The 18,388-nt window shown below is 49.6% G+C and overlaps 1 protein-coding gene across 1 annotated transcript; it reads right to left on the bottom strand.

Moving 5' to 3' along the window:
• Positions 1 to 15,392: 15,392 nt before the first annotated feature.
• LOC144119677 (uncharacterized) lies at positions 15,393 to 17,523 on the bottom strand. The gene is made up of 2 exons (XM_077652243.1): positions 16,734 to 17,523; positions 15,393 to 15,400 (listed from the first exon to the last, which is right to left on the bottom strand). Exons 1-2 carry the CDS (start codon positions 17,521 to 17,523, stop codon positions 15,393 to 15,395), a joined length of 798 nt encoding a protein of 265 aa, XP_077508369.1.
• Between the last annotated feature and the right edge of the window lie 865 nt (positions 17,524 to 18,388).

The raw sequence follows: 18,388 nt of genomic DNA, 5'->3' as shown, positions 1-18,388 counted from the left end.
GTTTATGGCCATAAATATATAGATTGTCTGTTGAGTGTATATACGATTTGTATTGCCTATGAATAGTCTATAGGATTTGTCTATAGAAAGTCTAGAGGTTTTTAGACAAAAGTTTTTGGACCGTCTATAAAATGTCTGAAGAAATTTTTTTAGGGCACAGCGTACTCACTCTGGCGGACGATATTTCGTTAAGAAAGCGCAAGCTGTTGAGATCATCAGCCTGCGTGTACCTTCCGAGGTGCAAACCGTCGTCGTGAAATCCTGACACTGGGCATTAAAGGCGTAAAGAGTATTCCTACTATGAAAAACAAGTTGCAGCATCACCTTCCCCAAGTAACTTCGGCTTCAGTCCTCGTTGCCGAGTAACGCTGTGACAGCACAAAAGTCATCGCCGGCTGACAGGCCAACAGACCGGCCGACTGAAACTGACCCTGGCACTTCGACAAAGCAGTCGATTTCATGGCATAATCAGTAGTGCCCTGGGCCGTATTGACTATAGACTGTTAATCTCGCTCGAAATTACTATTTAGTCATGTCATCCATGTCTGCGGCGGAATTTAGCTTCCGGTAGTGTTATACGCCTCCGAAAATCATGCTGACCTTTTCAGTGAGGGATGCCTGGGCGTCGCCATACTGGTCGCGAGACCGTTGTGTAAACCTAGCGCTAGCATGGTGGAAGCAGCAGCGGAACCGGCTTGCAACAGTACAGCGAGGACACGCTTCGAAATCTTTGTCGCCCAATGGAAAGGCCTTACGAGAGAAAAACCGAACCTCTATTGTTCCAAAACGCGCGCGCGTGAGTGAGTGAGATAAAACGTTTACTGAACAACCAGGGATTGTCTCTAGTCAGATGGTTGGCATCCTCATTTTAGGACATAGAAATGTTGATCCATCGCTACGAGATGAGAACACAAAGAAAACACATACCACAGGACGGGCGCTGTTTTCTTTGTGTCCCCTTCTCGTAGCGCTGGGTCGACATTTCTAAGCAATGAACCAACTAGCCCAGACCAGAATCCTCATTCAACTCATTTCAGTACGCCGGAGGCTTGCGCTTTGTTTCTGACTGCATGCTGACGCGAATGCTTTTCCAGGAAACCAACGCTGCGCCGACCATTTCCTGTCTCGCTCTTGTGGCAACACCGCCGCTTTAAAGGAAGGGACCTTGCGATAAAAACTTCCACACTGTTGTGCAAGCCAGCAGTGACGTAAAAGCGACGGCCTTGCAGCTCGAGCATACGCGCATGCGCATCACGCTGTCACTGATTCTGCAAAGCGTCAGGGAGATGGAAAGAAAACGTATAATGCAGAAACTCGGGGATACAGAACGAGAATAGATAGGCGCGCCAGAGAGAACCCTTAGCTCCAGACACAGTGAGAACGTTCGTCCAATCCCCAACAATCCTTGCTTCGTACTGTAGTGGCCTGGAAAACCAGAGAACGAATGCGTTAGGAGCAGGAAAAGTTTTCGCGCTGGAAAAAATGTGCGTGCTTCGGAGAAACATGGGGCCGTAAGGGTTGCGAATGGGGAAGGGCAAGGGCGAGCCACAAGAGCGGCCCGCGGAGGAGAGAGCGAGAGAGACGAACTTGGGAGGGAGAGGAGGAAACGGTGGCACCAGTAGGAAAACACACGAGTGCCCGTTGCTGGCGCGTCGTGCATGCTGTCGCGTGCGTGCTGCGCAAGCAGCGCGGTATCTGCGCCGCGCGCTCTGCCAGCAGGAAGCCAGCCGGCCGGACGGCGGACGAGCGCAGGCGGCGGGGCACGTGCGCTTTGAGCGCGCGCCGCTCACCCGAGCAGAGCCAGGGATCCGGTCATATCTCTGCGCGTCCAGGCAGCGGTGCGCATTAAAGTTTCATTTAGGAGATGGCCGCTGCTGCAGCCGCACTCCGGAAAAGGGAGCGCAGGGAACGGGCAGTGTGAGGAGCATGGGGAGAGAGGACAGGGAAGGAAGGGAACATAGGGAACGAGTGGTGTAAGCGGGAGAGGAAAGTTGGGTAGGGAAGAAAGGGAGAGTGCGGAAAAGGTGAGGAACGGCTGGTTGGAAAGGAGGAGCGCAGGGAAACAGGGATGTTAGAGAGGAGTTTTTGGGAAAGGAGGAGCGAACAGGGAAGAAAGGAATGGCGTACCCTTCGCTCGCTGATTGCTAACAGGAAACAGAGGTAGGAGAAGGGAGGCAGAGCAGAGGGGGAGGGGGCTATGAGTATTGCTGCCTTTCCCTTGCCCCCCTTCCGCTCTCCTCTCTCAAAGCACGCACGTAGATAGAGGAGCGGCTGGCGCTGCTGCGTCGGCTTCCCCTGGCTGGACGGTTGGTTGGGCTGGCGCGCGTGACTGGAGACGGGATGGCTGCGTTGCTTCTCTACACGCGCGCTCGAGGGTTGTGCTCTTCGTGGAGTTTTACGCGTGTTTTCGTCCGCGCACGCGTGAGGCCGCGCTGTATAGGAAGAGCGAAGCCAAGGCTGAGCGAGGTATAAATAAAGGAGGAGTAAGTGGGAAGAAGAGAACGCATGCGTGTCAAAGTGTAGGTGTAGTGCATCGAACATAGAATCCACATGGGATAACGCCGCTCCCGGTCTGCTTGTGGTTCCAGTATGGCTCCTGACTACGTGAGGCAGAAGTGGAAGTTTGGCAAATTCGTGGCTGGCGCACACTTGTCTTCCACTCGGCATTCTTTGTGGTTAGGGCTCTCGGCTACTGAGCCGGAGTTCCTGGGTTCGAACCCGACCGTGGCGGCTGCTTTTTAATGGAGGAAAAACGCTAAGGCGCCCGTGTGCTGCTCGACGTCAGTGCAAGATAAAGATCCCCATGTGGACGAAATTATTCCGGAGCCCTCCACTACGACACCTCTTTTTCTCTCTGTTCCTTCTTTCACACTTCCCTTCTTCCCTTCCCTTGCGACGAAGTTCGGGTGTCGACCAATATGTGAGACATTTACTGCGCCATTTCCTTTCCTCGAAACCATGTCCATACTGAAGATGGGCCATTATTTGTTGCACTATAGAGAACCACGTTTTGCTGAAACAATGAAAGCTGCTAACCTCCACTTAGAAGCACAGAACATAAACTATACCTTAACTACTACGTTCTGTACTCTGCGCCGAGCGTGACTTCGCCCTACTCTTACTATTATGACTTTTCTGTCATAGTCAACGCTGGTTTGTCACTGGACCCTAACGAACAGAAGCTGAAAAAATAGAAAAAGCAAGCTGCGAATAACGTGAAAAGTTGTAGGCAGAGAAAAAAAGAATACTAAAAGACGTCAAAAGTTCGCTAGTTTGAGGGGCGGCTCAAATGAAACACGTGGTTATCAACCGCCGTCACGGAGGGAGAGTAAGTAACGCGCGGTCAAGAAAAAAAAAGCTCTTCAATACCCCGAATCACGGACGCGCTGCCGATCCAAAGTGGCAGATATTCGACCCGGGAGAAAGCGAGGCGGCCAAGAGTGCTTCCAAACTGCACAATTAGGGACTCGCCCTCCTTCCTTCGTCACACTCGGTCGCTGCGTGCTTCCGAGGCACTTCTCCCGGAGCCTGGAGTGGTGGTGCAGAGCCGCTTCCCGATTTTCCCGATTTATTCTATCAGCGGCGAGGTGTACGAAGGACGTTAAGGAAAGAGGAGTAATCCCGGAGACGTGACTCAAACACCGATAGCCAGTCGGGAGTCGATGAGGGGAGAAACGCAGGAGGAAGAAGAAAGGACAGACGTGCAGAAAGCATCGATGAGGAAAAGGGGAAAGAAAAAGGAAAAACAGGGAGCTTGGGCGGAATCTGGTCAGGAGTGAATGGATCCCGACAAGCGCTCCTAATGAGAGCGCCGCAGCCGGGCCGGTGGGAACCCTAGCGCGGCAATTAAGATAATGATCCGCGTGGCTGGCTCTGCTGGACTCGCCGCGCGACTGGCTGGATCGCACCGACGGGCGTCGGTGTGGCCACCGTGCGCGAGTCGCCGATCGTCGCGTGGTTTGGCCCCCAGGCAGCTGACGTGGGGGTGAAGGAGAACGCGCGACCACTCTCAGTTGCGGCTGGCAGGAGACTTGGGCGTCGAAAAGCGACAATCCGCGCATTCCCCGGGGTACTAGAGACCTGTTTGTTTTGAAGCGATAGTCTATGTATGGGACTTCGTCTGTCTGTATATGAAGGGTTAGCTGTCGGCGTGGTGTGTCGTAAGCACAAACTCTCGCTCTTTCCTGAGTGTGGTGTTTCAAAGTCTTCGAGTAAAGCTATGGCCTCCCCTCTTACACTCTTGTCGAGAGGCAATGAGTATACAAATACAAATGCATTTATTTCAACATCAGATGATGTTAGGAGGTGCACTCAAAAAGCCTTAGATCGGCTTGACAAAGGAGTGCACCCCCATCCTTCAGGAAACAGCGGCAGCAACAGTGTACAGAAAGCAGCAACAAAAAATAACGAAGCTTACGGCTCAATTTGCTTTGAAAACGATGTCACAAACATTGAAATGACACAAATGATGCACAAAATAGAATTACTTAAGCGTACATTTTGGTCTAAGCAGCAGGAACATACAATACACTGACTCTTCAGAGGCCATAGGCTTACGGACGGCCGGCTATTAAGAAACTCCGTCCTAGGTGCTAGCGCATTATGTCGCATTTAGCTTCACCAGGTAAGTCGCGGGCAAATTTTTATTTCACCTGTCGTGACGGACCAGTCACCATATCAACATCCAATGAAAACGACACACTGAACGTTAATTTTTTTTCTCCCTTGCTCCTTGGACGTCAGTCGATTGTTATGGCGCAGCAGTTAATTCCGTTATTCCACAGTTAATTCCTTGCTCCTGCTAGCCCCCTGCGATATGTGACGAGAGCAGGTACGAGGGGATTAACCATGACGTCATGAAAATAGGCTGACGCAATTGGCTTTAGAGCCTCCTTTCAGACGAACATGTCCCTTCGTTCTTTAGTTGAATCCCACTATAGGACCTTCCCTTCAATATCGTTCGACTTCCCTTTGTAAGGCCTATGCATGCATAGTGCATGTGAGCAGCACGAATGATGCTGGGTGCACAGTCGAAACGGTATGGGCAGTCACTTAAAAAACGAAGCGTACAAAACTTTATGAACAGGAGCGACGGATGGGCAGTCTCTTAAAAAAGGAAGCGTACAAAACTTTATGAACAGGAGCGACGGATGGGCAGTCACTTAAAAAACGAAGCGTACACTTTATTAACAGGAGCGACGGATGGGCAGTCACTTAAAAAACGAAGCGTACAAAACTTTATGAACAGGAGCGACGGATGGGCAGTCACTTAAAAAACGAAGCGTACAATACTCTGTGAACAGGAGCGACGGATGGGCAGTCACTTAAAAAACGAAGCGTACAAAACTTTATGAACAGGAGCGACGGATGGGCAGTCACTTAAAAAACGAAGCGTACAAAACTTTATGAACAGGAGCGACGGATGGGCAGTCACTTAAAAAACGAAGCGTACAATACTCTGTGAACAGGAGCGACGGATGGCACCGAACGATATCAGCACCAAGTGGTTGTATGCCCCGTCTCTTGGTTCGAGAGGTCCTTGTTTTGGTCTTGCATTTTCGGAGTAATCAGTTCCTCACTCCTTCCCTCAGCGTTCTTTTTTTACAGCAAAGCCGTTTAGTGGCTCACTTCTGGCTTGAGCGTCGACGCTGGCATTTGCGTCGGGCGTTGGCGTAACACATCACGGGACATGACGTCACCGACAGCGATGAAGCGTGAGAGCGCTCCCCGCGCAGGGGTTGGTGGAGTCTTTTGATATCATCGCAAATCGCAAATGCATAAACAGCCGCGATGGTGCTTTTGCCACTCCTTGCAGGAGCCGCCTTCGACTGGCCACTACTGATTCCCGGCTTCGGTATACGCGAGGAGCTGCAGTCGTGTCTAACACAAGGATCGAATTTGAACTGGGGCCTTACACCTCATGTGATCAAGTCGGTCAGGCGTGTACTCAAAACGTTTCCACCTATAATTAGACCCTCTCCACCGGAATATTGGGTACGCTCCAGAGCTGTTCGGTGAACGCCAAGATTAACTTGTTTAGGCATGTTTTTTTTTCTTAGGGGGCTATAAAGGTCTTTTCTCGAGCCAAACCTTCGACCTTCGCAGGTTTATGCAAGGCAGAAGAAACTCTGGGGCATTTTTCAATTTGAGGGCGCACGATGTCGCAACCGAATGCACTATATATATATACCGCTCATTTCAGACGCCCGTGCAGGCGTTTTCAGAAAAAAGAAAAAAAATAGCGTCGGAAGATTGCATGCTCATGTGCATACTGACTCGCCCGATAGAACAAAAACAGATGAAAAAAACAGGAACTGGGAAATTAACTCAGTGGTGTGCTCCAGACAGGACCCGATGTCATTTTTATTTTCTGCTCCTAAAGTCCTCGTGTCCCCCCAAAATCATAGGACATTTAATGAATGCTTTCAGAGCACCTAGCTTCGGGCGCCCCGCAATACTACACGCAACTTGAGGCGTGCTTACATGTACACATACAACTGCAGCACACTTTTATGAGATATTTTTTCTTCCAGCTTGACCGTCGGCTCCAAACTCTCTTTCGCGGTGTAAACTGTTCTCTCCCGGCTCACGCTAACTTGCTCAGACGGCGGAAAACACACGCGAGGAGGCCAGGCAACTGGGCGGGCCAAGTTGTGCTCCACTTCCACGACACACGCGCACTTAAAAAAAAAAAAGGTAGTTAGAGAGAAGCAAAGAGAGGGGGAGGAGGAGGTGGGCGGCATTCGACCCAGACGTCCGTGGCCAGGGACAAAAATTTAAATAATAGATGTCGGCACGCTCGACAAGGGCCTCTCGTTGTCGGCTGCGGCGGAGCTGTCGTGCGCAGCTGACGGCGCCGCGTGCACAACTTACGCCGAAGCGCGGGAAAAAAAAACCTAGAAAGTAAAGGAATATCGTAATGGCGCGTCGCTCGACGTCCAGTCCGGCTACGCTGCCGTTAGGTTTCGCTCGCTAGAGGCGCCTGCTGGGGAGAGAAGGAAGATGGCGAGAGAGAAAATAAAACAAAGGAATAAATAAGTCTCTCTGCCTCTCTCTGTCGAGAAGATAAGTGTACACGCGCAAATGCGCGTATTCGAGGACAGTCTAGATTGCGGGACTGGCACGTAAGGGCAAAGTGTAAATGGAGAAAATGGCTAGTGCATGCGTATAGTGGACGGGGCTAGTAGTAGTAGTAGTAGTAGTAGTAGTAGTAGCAGTAGTAGTAGCCGTAGTAGTAGTCGTAGTAGTAGTAATAGCCGTAGTAGTAGTAGCCGTAGTAGTAGTAGTAGCAGCAGCAGCAGCAGCAGTAGTAGTAGTAGTAGTAGTAATAATAATAATAGTAGCCGTAGTAGTAGTAGTAGTAGCAGTAGTAGTAGTAGTAGTAATTAAAATAATAATAAAAAGGAAAGATAATATTTTTGCTAGCCCCGACATCTGCCATCGATACTGAAGCACCTGAGCTGGGGCAGCGTAAATAAAGTATAGCAGGCAGAATGGAGAAGTGAAATGAAAGAGGTGAGGGGACAGCAAGAGAGGATAGGGGGATAGGTAATATACACAAACTATCTACACAATAAGAAATGTGTACAGGTTGCGCGCGTGATTAGGGCTCAATCTTGCATTCTACGGCGCGACTTGAAAGAGCGAAGGGAAGAGGAAGGAAGCTTCCCTGCGTCGCCTCTTATGTCTTGCTGTAGTAATAAGGAAACACAAAAAACGTAGGGGGCTCCCTGTAGTGATTCCGCCGTTCTTAGTGCACGTAGACCTGGGTGAGATGAAGAATTAAAACCACCAAAAAAAAAAGAAAGAAAGCTGAGCATCTCTGTAGCCATAAACACCGTGGTGACCGTGCCGCCGAATTCGTGATGGTTGGTGTCGCGGTTCTTTTAGCTAACCTTGTCTTTCTTACGTGGACAGCTAAGGAGAAATGCTGGTTCGGCTAAAGTTACTGATCTCTGTTTAACACGATGTTTTCTTAGAATGCTGAAAAAGCGCTTTAGGGGTACGGTGACACATTTTCGCCCACTTTTTCGGTCCGCATTTTTCCGCAAAGATTTTTCATTCGCACTGCCAGATCTCATGTGGTTATCAGATCTAATTTCGATGGAGGCGAAATTCTAGAGACCCGTGTACTGTGCGATGCGAATGCACGTTAAAGAACTCCAGGTGGTCGAAATTTCTAGAGCTCTTCACTACGGCGTCCCTCATAGCCCGAGTCGCTTTGAGACTTAAAAACCCCCATAAATAATAAACCATACCAGTTCAGGCCCATGCCCACCCGGGGAACAATAAAAAGCACCAGTCTTTCACCTTTTGGCGGTCGAATTTTTCCTCAAGAAACGTGCCCGCATGGTCATATTTTTAAATTGATGCGTTAAATTAAAGGAAGAACCTTTCTTAGGCTTGCGGAGAGGCTCAGGAACCTTGCCTTAAGCGCCTGCGTTCGGTCTGGGCGCTCAAACAGGTGATCTCCACCCTACTTGTACGGCAATTACCACGAGTAGCATATACAAAGCATACATGAGAGCGCAGATAAAAGTATATGATACTTTGTTGCCCAGATAGGCTTGCGAGAAAATGAAGTAGTAGGCGAAGCAGGTAGTCTCAACAGAATACATGGGCTTTGATGGGAGCTCCCGTGAAAAGGTCAGAACAAATTATATGCCGCAATCCGACACCAATCGCAGGCGCTATCGCCCAGAATGCATTCCCGCGGGAATGGGGCTGTTAAGCAATTAATGCGATTAAACAATTTCTGTAGCGGTAGCACCCTGCGTTTCGCGGGTGTATCTGCAAAATTTTCTTTTTTGTTTTGCTCCTTATCTACCACTTCCGCTGCCTGTAGCAGATAGCAATGCATAACACGTGACCGAGAGGAGGCGCCGTTGTGGAGGCAGATTATCCCAGTCCCCTTATTGCTATGCAGTCCTTCCAGGAAATATTGTCAACCACGAACGCAAAAATACTTAATGTGCACTTACTGGACATCGTCAGTGAAACATGGTCGACGCCAAAATACTTTGCGAAATACGGCAGAAGGCATTTGGAGAGCGAGTGGTTAAGAGCTTATTGCGAGAAAGTAGAGCTTACTGCCGTTCGTCGTTTGCTTAAAAAAAAAAAAAACATTCAGGGGGCGATCAACTCAATTCATGCAGCCTTCTTCTTTCACTTGCCACTTTATTCCAATTCTGATTGTATGCCAGTTATGTCATTTCCCATTGTTTTATCTTCGGTTGTTTGTTAACGGCTGTGGTAGCTAATCAAAACGTGTCACATTAATAGATCACGGCTAGTCCTGATGCCACTTCCGGCGCACTGGTGTAGCGGTTAAGCGATGTGCCACTGCACTGGCAGGTGGCTGTTTTTCCTGGTTCTTCGCAATCAATTCGGATAAGGAATAGCTCCCGCAAGCCTCATTTTTGCACAGAGTTCTTCGGGAGGCTGTCTATCTTGCACGTTGGCCTCGCGTGGTCTGAGTGATTTTAACTCGATAGAATAACGGTTTCCGTTCTGCAGAAAATGTGGCATCGGCGTTTTGAGCTGAAAAGCAGGTGGCATTCCTGCCAGCTAGGTCCTGTGAGCTTGTGCCGTTATCACAACCTGCCCATCGTGGCGGTCACAAGTGGTTGGTCGAGAGAGGTTGCTTAGGGGAGCAGCCTTTGTTTCACAAACCCTGCCGGTGGTTGTGTTTGAAACAGCCACCTAGCATAGCAACAGCCTGTGCAGAAATAAAATTATTATTGCCGCGTCTGGGTTTAGTACTCGCGGCGGCGCGAACAGATCAGCTTCGCTGGCCACTGCACGAAAGCACTAAGCGATATCGCCGCAGCCAATCACGCCTCGCGTCAAACTGCAACACACTTTCGCGCTGTGCATTGCACGTCATCTTCATCAACTTCCATCGGCGGCGCGAACAGAGCAGATCAGCTCAACCTCGGTCAGAGCTTAACCTTAGTCCAGTACCATCGCCAGATGCCAGATGTGCCGACGATCCAGAAAAGCAAAACCATGAGCCAACCAGGCTAAACACGTGCTTTCGCACATCTACCAAGTTTAGCTACTTTAAAACCTTACCACTTTTTTTTGTACCGGAGCGAGGAACTCTAAGGAATGTGATGTGATTGTTAACCCTGCAGTTGTAGAGGGGGCGGGAAAGGGGACAGGTGGGAGAGGCGACGGTTGGTAGGTGACAGGTGAACAGAGGGAAATCCCCCTAAACACCACCTGCCACGGCCACACAGACACCGACGCCAGACAATTTACTTCATGAGCCTCCAGTTGCTCTCGCATTGAAAAAAAAGAAGGAAAAAACTATGGAGACGTTTAAGTCACCGTAAAAGTGGAATGCGATAGCATTAAATTTCACATATGTCGCAGCCTCTGTTGCAACTCCTATGTGCGTGTAGCGTATCCATGGCATGCTCGCAGTAACGCCACACCAGGGAAGCAGCAGCGTAGTCAGTAGAACCAAAAATGAATGTTTATTCATAGGTGTAGGGCGTATTTATAAGTAGTCTAGTGGCAGGAAGATAGGAAAGAGCACGTGTTAGTCGCGATAGTCCGAGGCTCTGAAGGATCTTAAGGCGATAAAAGGTGCGCGCACGCGCACTTCGAAACCACACATGACGTTGCAACAGTGTGTTTGTGTCAGTTTCTTTGCAATTGTAGGCCTCTCAACCGACGTATTCGGGCTGCTATAGCTGCGGTAGCAGGTATCCGCTATACAAGACGGTGCCGACATTTGCATTTGTATCTATCACAATTGAGTTTATTTTTGTATTTTACATTTTGTTTATTTTTTAGATTATTTCTTGAACTCAAGTTACTTAATTCATGTACATCAATTTATTTCGAATGGTCTTCGACTCATGTATTGGAGTCACTTTGGGCCCCCATTTCTTCTTGGAGCGCTACGAGCATGGCCTCCTGGTCAGTGAAATGACAAGTTGTATATTCTGCTTCCACAATGTTGTTCTTGTCAGGGGAGGCCAAGTCTATGCAAGTGTGGCGACTTGCCGAGATGGCATTCTTTGGTGCGACCAATTAGAGACCAGCTGTGTCATGCAGCAGTTGGGGAAACTTCGTGTAAACTTCTACGTTTTGATTGAAGTCACCAACCACAACCAATTTGTGATCATGACACCGGACGGTCGTTGGTTACTCCTGACGTGAACTCTAATGTTATCTAGGTTGCTATCTAGAAACTAGGTTCCTCACAAACCGGTAGGCAGGTTTTGATGATCTGAAAAGGTCACGTGACTTCTCTCGACCAAGCATTAATTTAATTGCCTCCTGACGTGGTCGGCAGGTTGCACACAATCTGGTGGCCAGGTTGCCACCTGTCACGGTGGGAAGCTTGTGATGACGTTGTAATATCACGTGACCTCTCTCGACCAATCAGCGAATTTCGTGGCATGGGACGGCGGATATTGCTCGTGACGTGAAGTTGAGTTGAGTTGAGTTGAGGTGTTAAATGCTACAGGTGGGGTTAGCCTTGTTTTATCTGCCGGCAATTGCTCTACCGTAGCCTCCCTTCTATATTAACAATGTCGCATCTACCCCGCTATGAGCACAGTCTCTTGTAATAGCACACATTCTCTCCCACAGTCACCATCTATGCACACAATCAGTCCACACAGTCCACATCACAGTCCACTCCAGAAGTCACCATCTATGCACATATTCAGTCACAGTAGAACATAGGCCATTGTAGTGCTACAATCCATACACACATTCACTCACAGTATAACGTAGTCCACTCCGGAAGACACCATCTACGTACACATTCAATCACAGTAGGCCATAGTCCGTTCCTGCTGTCACCATTTAGAAACAAGATCCGTGTCCTTCAGAAATGTTAAAAGAAGGCGTGCAGCCTCCCTTGAAATCTAATGCTACCGCATTGAAAGATGCAGGTACTTCCGCGAAATGTCGGGCGCAATTCCTACAGAAATACATTTCCACCGATTGTCCAAAGAAACCTCTGTGTTCCATCGAGGCTAACTCCATCGTCTGCTATTCTCCCCCTTACTATGCATTTTCGTATCAAAAACAGAAATACGAAGCAAGACGAATCAAAACAGGAATCACAAAGCAGCGCCTTAAAATCTTTTCTTTTCAGCGACTGTGTTACATCGTAGCTCAGCGTTCTGGGAAAACTTGCTACAATATCTGAAAGCGCAACTTAACAGCGGGAGAGTTCAGAACCTCGTCGCAATCTAGCTCGGCAGCGTGGCGTCGTACGGGTGCGTGATTTTTGACGTCGCGTTCTTGCCTCCCCCCCTTCATCCACTTCCAAAGCGTGCTGTCTCTTTTTCTCGTGTGCGTCTTTGAACGACGCCTTTCCTTCAGGACAAGAATTCGTCCAGTCTTGAGCAGCTGAGCTCAAGCGGCGCTGTCAGCCGCGGCAACGCGTGTGCAAGAGTAATGAAGCGCGGTGCTGTGTGTGAACGGGACGGGAGCTCGAAGGGAGGAGGCATTCATGCCGTAGACAGGGACCAAGGAAAAACGTTGCATAAACGTTGCTCGAGCGCGGAGTTAATAAAACAGGAGGGAGATACAGGGCGACACAGTGATTAGAGAACGAAACAGGCGAGGGACATGCATGGTGGTGTTGACACGATGAAAAAACAAGCCGTGGATTAGGGAAGACAGGAAGGCTTTAAAGCGCTGTAAAAAGCAAAAAAAAAAAACACCAACAAGGCAGGAGGGAAGGAAAAAATGCTATCTGATCTGTGGTTTTCGACAGCGTTGAGATATTAGTGAGGAGGCGAGTAGGCGTACATCAAAGTTCGATGTCCAACGCACGCCTGTTAAAAATGCCAGTTAAGCGCAGAAAAGAGCTTGCTTCATGGTGACTGGGGGGGGGGGGGGGGGGCACTGTAAGGAGATTCGAAGCTAAACAAAGAGTACAGAACGGTAATTTGTTTACGTCCGGAAAGACATGACGTCAGGTTATTATGACAAAGAAGAAAATAGAAATGGCAGAAACGTACCATACCCTGGAAGGCAGAAAGTTCGCCACTGTGCACAAGGTTTTCCGCATATACTTTTGTTACGAAACGCTGTGACTCAGAGGGGCGCAATGTGTTGTTCACGCGATGGAACAGCTGCCTGAATAGAGAGGAAAAGCGCGCCGTGTCAGAGAACAAATGTAGAGGCAAACAAATAACGCTAAGACAGATGTGCAAATACGTCTGAATCCAAGAATTGTCCGTAAAAATCTTGAGGAAAGCAACAGAAATGCCCTTTCAATTGTGCTTTGTAATTATTGCGTTTGAACACTGCACCACTCGGTGCTTCTGCTATTTGTGATGCAATCAAACGACTTCACCAACACCTGTGCAGAGCGTGCTCTGATGGCTCCTCGGTATGGGTGACGTCACCGTTAAAGCGATGGTGGCCTCACGGTAACGTGATACCGTATGATCTGTCCCATGATGGCACCATCATGGTCAGACGATGTCACGCGACTCTCCGTGAGCCGCCGCGGTGGCTGAGTGGTTACGGCGCTCGGCTGCTGGCCCGAAAGACGCGGGTTCGATCCCGGCCGTGGCGGTCGAATTTCGATGGAGGCGAAATTCTAAAGGCCCGTGTACTGTGCGATGTCAGTGCACGTTAAAGAACTCCAGGTGGTCGAAATTTCCGGAGATCTTCACTACGGCGTCCCTCATAGCCTGAGTCGCTTTGCGACGGTAAACCCCCATAAACCATAAACCGACTCTCAATGACTAGTCACAAAATCGTGACATCACGGCTACAACGATAGTGTCACGTGGTGTGTTACACAAACGACGATGCCGTTCACGCCATAAATGAGCCGTTAACAGCTGAGCTGTAAACCAATTAGAACATTAGCTATGGAATACTGCAAACGGAACACCGACAGGAAAGTCGAAAGGAATCCGAATAAATAATGACATGATCACCAAGGTAAGCGGCGGCAAGCTAACAACAAGGTCGAACCGGCCCTCATCGAGATAATTGAACCAGTTACCAATGATACATATCACTTAGCAAGAGCGCATTAAGCCAAACCGACATGAACTTTGATCAAATAGGTGAAGCATGGGTTCACCGTCGCATTATTTTGGAGGAAGCTCACGTTCACTGGGGATCCGACATTCGTGTAAAACCAAGCAAAAGGGTGTCACGAAAGAAGACTAATTAGCAGCTCAGACGCGTAGCACGAAATAACGGAAAGTGGTTTCGACGCTAATAACGAAATCCACAGCATGAACGGCACGGTAATGAGCTGCGACAAAAAAAAAGGAGTGAGCGGAACGATACCTGACGTAAACTATCCGGCCTTCTAACAAGTTACCACGACGAACTGATCCGAGTTCCCTGATTAATCAGTGGTGAAATTCAGGTGAAGCAGTCTGTTAAACATTGCTTTACGGCATCTGCCACTTTAAGCCGCCCCTGTATGCCGACTTCTCACCAGAATCGCCATTTCTTGCATCCGCTGTTGCAACAGTCGTGAGGTGACCGAACACCATGAGTGCACCTACTCAAAGTTTGCTTCATCGTTGCGTGTATGCAAGCGCGCTTTCAGATTTTTCGCAGTACTAATGCGTGCGGCAGTGAAAGTGTTGTTTTAGTGCGAAAACACTACTTCACGAGGTCAAACCGGCTCACCTAACGTCTGCGAAGCTTGACCTTGGACAAAAAACAAAGACAGACAGAAGGACAGACAGACAGACAGACAGACAGACAGACAGACGGACGGACGGACGGACGGACGGACGGACGGACGGACGGACGGACGGACGGACGGACGGACGGACGGACGGACGGACGGACGGACGGACGGACGGACGGACGGACGGACGGACGGACAGACAGACAGACAGACAGACAGACAGACAGACAGACAGACAGACAGACAGACAGACAGACAGACAGACAGACAGACAGACAGACAGACAGACAGACAGACAGACAGACAGACAGACAGACAGACAGACAGACAGACAGACAGACAGACAGACAGACAGACAGACAGACAGACAGACAGACAGACAGACAGACAGACAGACAGACAGACAGACAGACAGACAGACGGACGGACGGACGGACGGACGGACGGACGGACGGACGGTCAGACGGACAGACAAATTATGGTGAGGCATAAAAAAAGAATAAAAATAAAAGAGCACAGACAGACAAACAAACAAGCGAACAAGCAAACACTGCTGCGACTGGGATTCGAACCCGCGGCGGCGCGAACAGGTCAGCTTCGCTGGCCACTGCACGAGAGCTCTATGCAATAGCACTGCAATTTTTTTTCTTTATTGCATGGAAATAGTGCCGAAAAGGAAAGTCTAAGCACGCTTACGCCACAAAAAACCAGGCCACCTTACCCCTGAATGACTCCACCTTCCCAAACATCAAAAGTCTGAGAGGCATACACATGCATCCAGTTAGGGGAGCCAGATAGGCAGCTCTTCCAGGGCAGCATATACTCCCCGCACCAAAGCGCATTGTTCGCGAAACAAAGATTTCGACAGCCGTGGTGATTCGCCGTGGCGGTCCATTATGCGGCTCTTTCAGAGGCTAAATAGTCCCAGCAACATAAGTAGATCATATGGCACAACACAGTTTTTCTCCACAGGCAAAAAACGGATACTGTGGGGTGTGATGTCAATGTCCTTCTTAATTGTTCGTTGTAAAACGCTCCAGAAGAATAAAGCATCAATGCACAGAATAAAACAGTGGTCAATTGTCTCTGGTGTATTGCACAGGTGGCAATTCACTGTCCATGGAGCAAGCATCTCCTTAGCATGAAAACATGCCTTCACATGCAGCGTGGATGTGTGCATTTTAAAGAAGAATATTTTTGCGGCAGAAGAAATGCACATTCGCCTAACCCGTTTTAAAACACAGGTGTCAAGGAACTCCAGAAAAGGTTGCCGATACAACAGTACAGGGAACAAATACTCTCTAAGTGCCTGAATCATCTGCCTTCTGGAGAGGCTATACATGCAGTCTAAAGAAAAGCGCACAGTGAGGACAGCAGCTTCAGTCTCCTCATCAGAGGACAGCTTGGTTTCCTGGATGGCTGCCGCACTCAAACCCCACTTGTTTAAAAGATGCCATAACTGATGTTGCATTCGACGATTACGCAAACCCCTAATGTTAAGGGTAGCGACCTGAAAGGCTGTGGCGTCCGCCATTTTTGGTGCTTGTCTTATTGAAGGCCACCCCCTGTATTGGGGTGGCCGACCTGCAAATCGGCGGCCTGTAGGGCAGACATCGCCCTTCGTTTTGAGGTGACCCTTCCCAATGCCACCACACCAGGTGCCTTCTGCTCATCGTCATCGACACACACCTCAGCATCTGCAGGACGCTTCAAAAGTGCGCTGTTGTCCATCGCCTCTTCCGAGACAGACCGAACACACTAGAAGCTGACACTTCAGGCGACACACTGCTGCTCTGCGATGACGAAGGGGAATCGCCGGCGCAGAAGGCATGTCGCACATTCACTGGCTGAAGCGCCTCCACTGATTCTACAGCGGGGGCGTTCTGCTCTCGTGATCGTTGGGTGACAGGTGGCTCCTGAGCAGCAAGCACAGGACTCAATGTATCAGACCCGGGCAGACCCGGGTCCGGTGGCTTTGGGTCTGGAGACAGGGATTCCTGTTTGTCCGTACTTGCAGGCGGACCCTTGCCGTTATTCGGTGCAGAAGCCTTTGGTCCATCTTCTGTTTGGAGCTCATGACTCAGTTCACCCGATGCTTCCACAACATCCAACAAATCCATAATGTGCCCTGACACCACTTCATCCTCATGTGCCCAGTTGCCTTGGTGTAACCTGTCAGCATAACTCGTAACGCAGTTGTCTACTGTGTGCCCAAAGCGTCGGCACTGGGCGCATCGAGGCGTACGACACTGACGCCGTACATGGCCCACACGGTTACAACGAAGACACAACGAAGGCCTGCCTGGGACCACAAATAAAGCTTGTACCCCGAAAACGTTGAGCGTGTGAGGAATTGTACTTGCTGACACTCCGTCCTTAAGCGTGAGCGAGATTTCACGGTTCGCTGTATCCATGTGCTCCATTTCGGGGCACCGCCACTTCTCACGCTCGATAGTTTGTACGGTTCCAAAAGGCTCCAAAGCTCCCTCAATCTTCCGGTGCTTCATATAGCGCGGGAGACAAAGAAGCTTGGTGTCCGGGTCAAACACGATACATTTTAGACATTTGACGTGTAACTCTGCTTTGCCAATAAGCTTCTGTTTTGAGGAACTGCTCTCGCAGGTAACCACCCAAACATGGCTCATTTGGTACTGGCCAATACACAGAATCTCACGGAGGTCCACAATCTGTGCGAGCGCGTCTCGGAAGTCGGGAGCACGGTAGGGGCGACCCTTGAGGTCAGCATGCAGAAAGACGGTGTTGAGGACAACACTACCGGTAGGTAGTCGAGGGAGGACAACTTTGTACGTGCCCGTGGCAACTTCATGTGTCGGGAGACCTCGGCCAACGGCCGATGCGCTGTTTCCAGCTAGGAGCATTTCAACACACAGCCGTTCAGAACGGCTTCCTCTTCCTCTTCCCCATGCTATAGCACTGCAACTGATAATGCCTCATGTTAAACTGTAACACGCCCTCACGCCGTGCACTGTACATCGTCATGTTCTTCAAATAGCACTACGATGGAACTAATATATATACACAATATCGCGCTATGAACTGCACATCGTCGTCTTCATCAACTTATGCTAGTGGAATGATGAAGATGATCATGCGCCGACGCCAGCGACGACGAAGCTCTTTAGTTGCTTTAGTTGCTGATCCAGGGCCTCGCTGGCCAGGGCCACCTCCCATTGCTCATATGTCGGGTTGGACACAGTTAAGTGCCCAACCCGACATATATGCTGGGGAACTGCTCCTTGTGACCCTGCCTCTCATCCCGCTGCTTCATCGATTACTTATGCAAGAGTCTTGGTCGCCGGCGCTTGCCACGTCCAAGTAAACCACCCATTCACCACTATCGTACTGATATCGTCGCCATACGTGCCAACGATTAGCCAACCAGGCTAAACACATGCTTTCGCACGCCTACTCGATTTAACTATGTCAAAACACTGCCATTTGTTTTGTAACCTCCACAGAAAAAAAAATCACTCAGACCACGGGAGGCCTACGTGCAAGAGAGACAGCCTCTCGAAGAACTCTGTGCAAAACTGAGGCTTGCGGGAGCTATTCCTTATCCGAATTGATTGCGAAGAACCAGGAAGAACAGCCCCTTGCTAGTGCAGTGGCCCATCGCTTAACCGCTACACCAGTCCACAGAAAAAAAAAATCTTTCTCCCTTCTTCACAAGAGCATGAGCTTAGGCGGCGCATGCGCAGTCAAGCTGACCATCACACGCCCCGT

The sequence above is a fragment of the Amblyomma americanum genome, chromosome 2 (genome assembly GCF_052857255.1).
Source record: "Amblyomma americanum isolate KBUSLIRL-KWMA chromosome 2, ASM5285725v1, whole genome shotgun sequence".
In the NCBI taxonomy this organism is placed as follows: domain Eukaryota; kingdom Metazoa; phylum Arthropoda; class Arachnida; order Ixodida; family Ixodidae; genus Amblyomma; species Amblyomma americanum.
Note: the sequence above shows the minus strand (reverse complement) of the source record. Positions and strands in the feature narration are given on the sequence as shown.

Bases quoted from the DNA above. Each gene is read 5' to 3' on its own strand.
- LOC144119677 (XM_077652243.1), bottom strand. From the start codon at position 17,523: ATGCTCCTAGCTGGAAACAGCGCATCGGCCGTTGGCCGAGGTCTCCCG.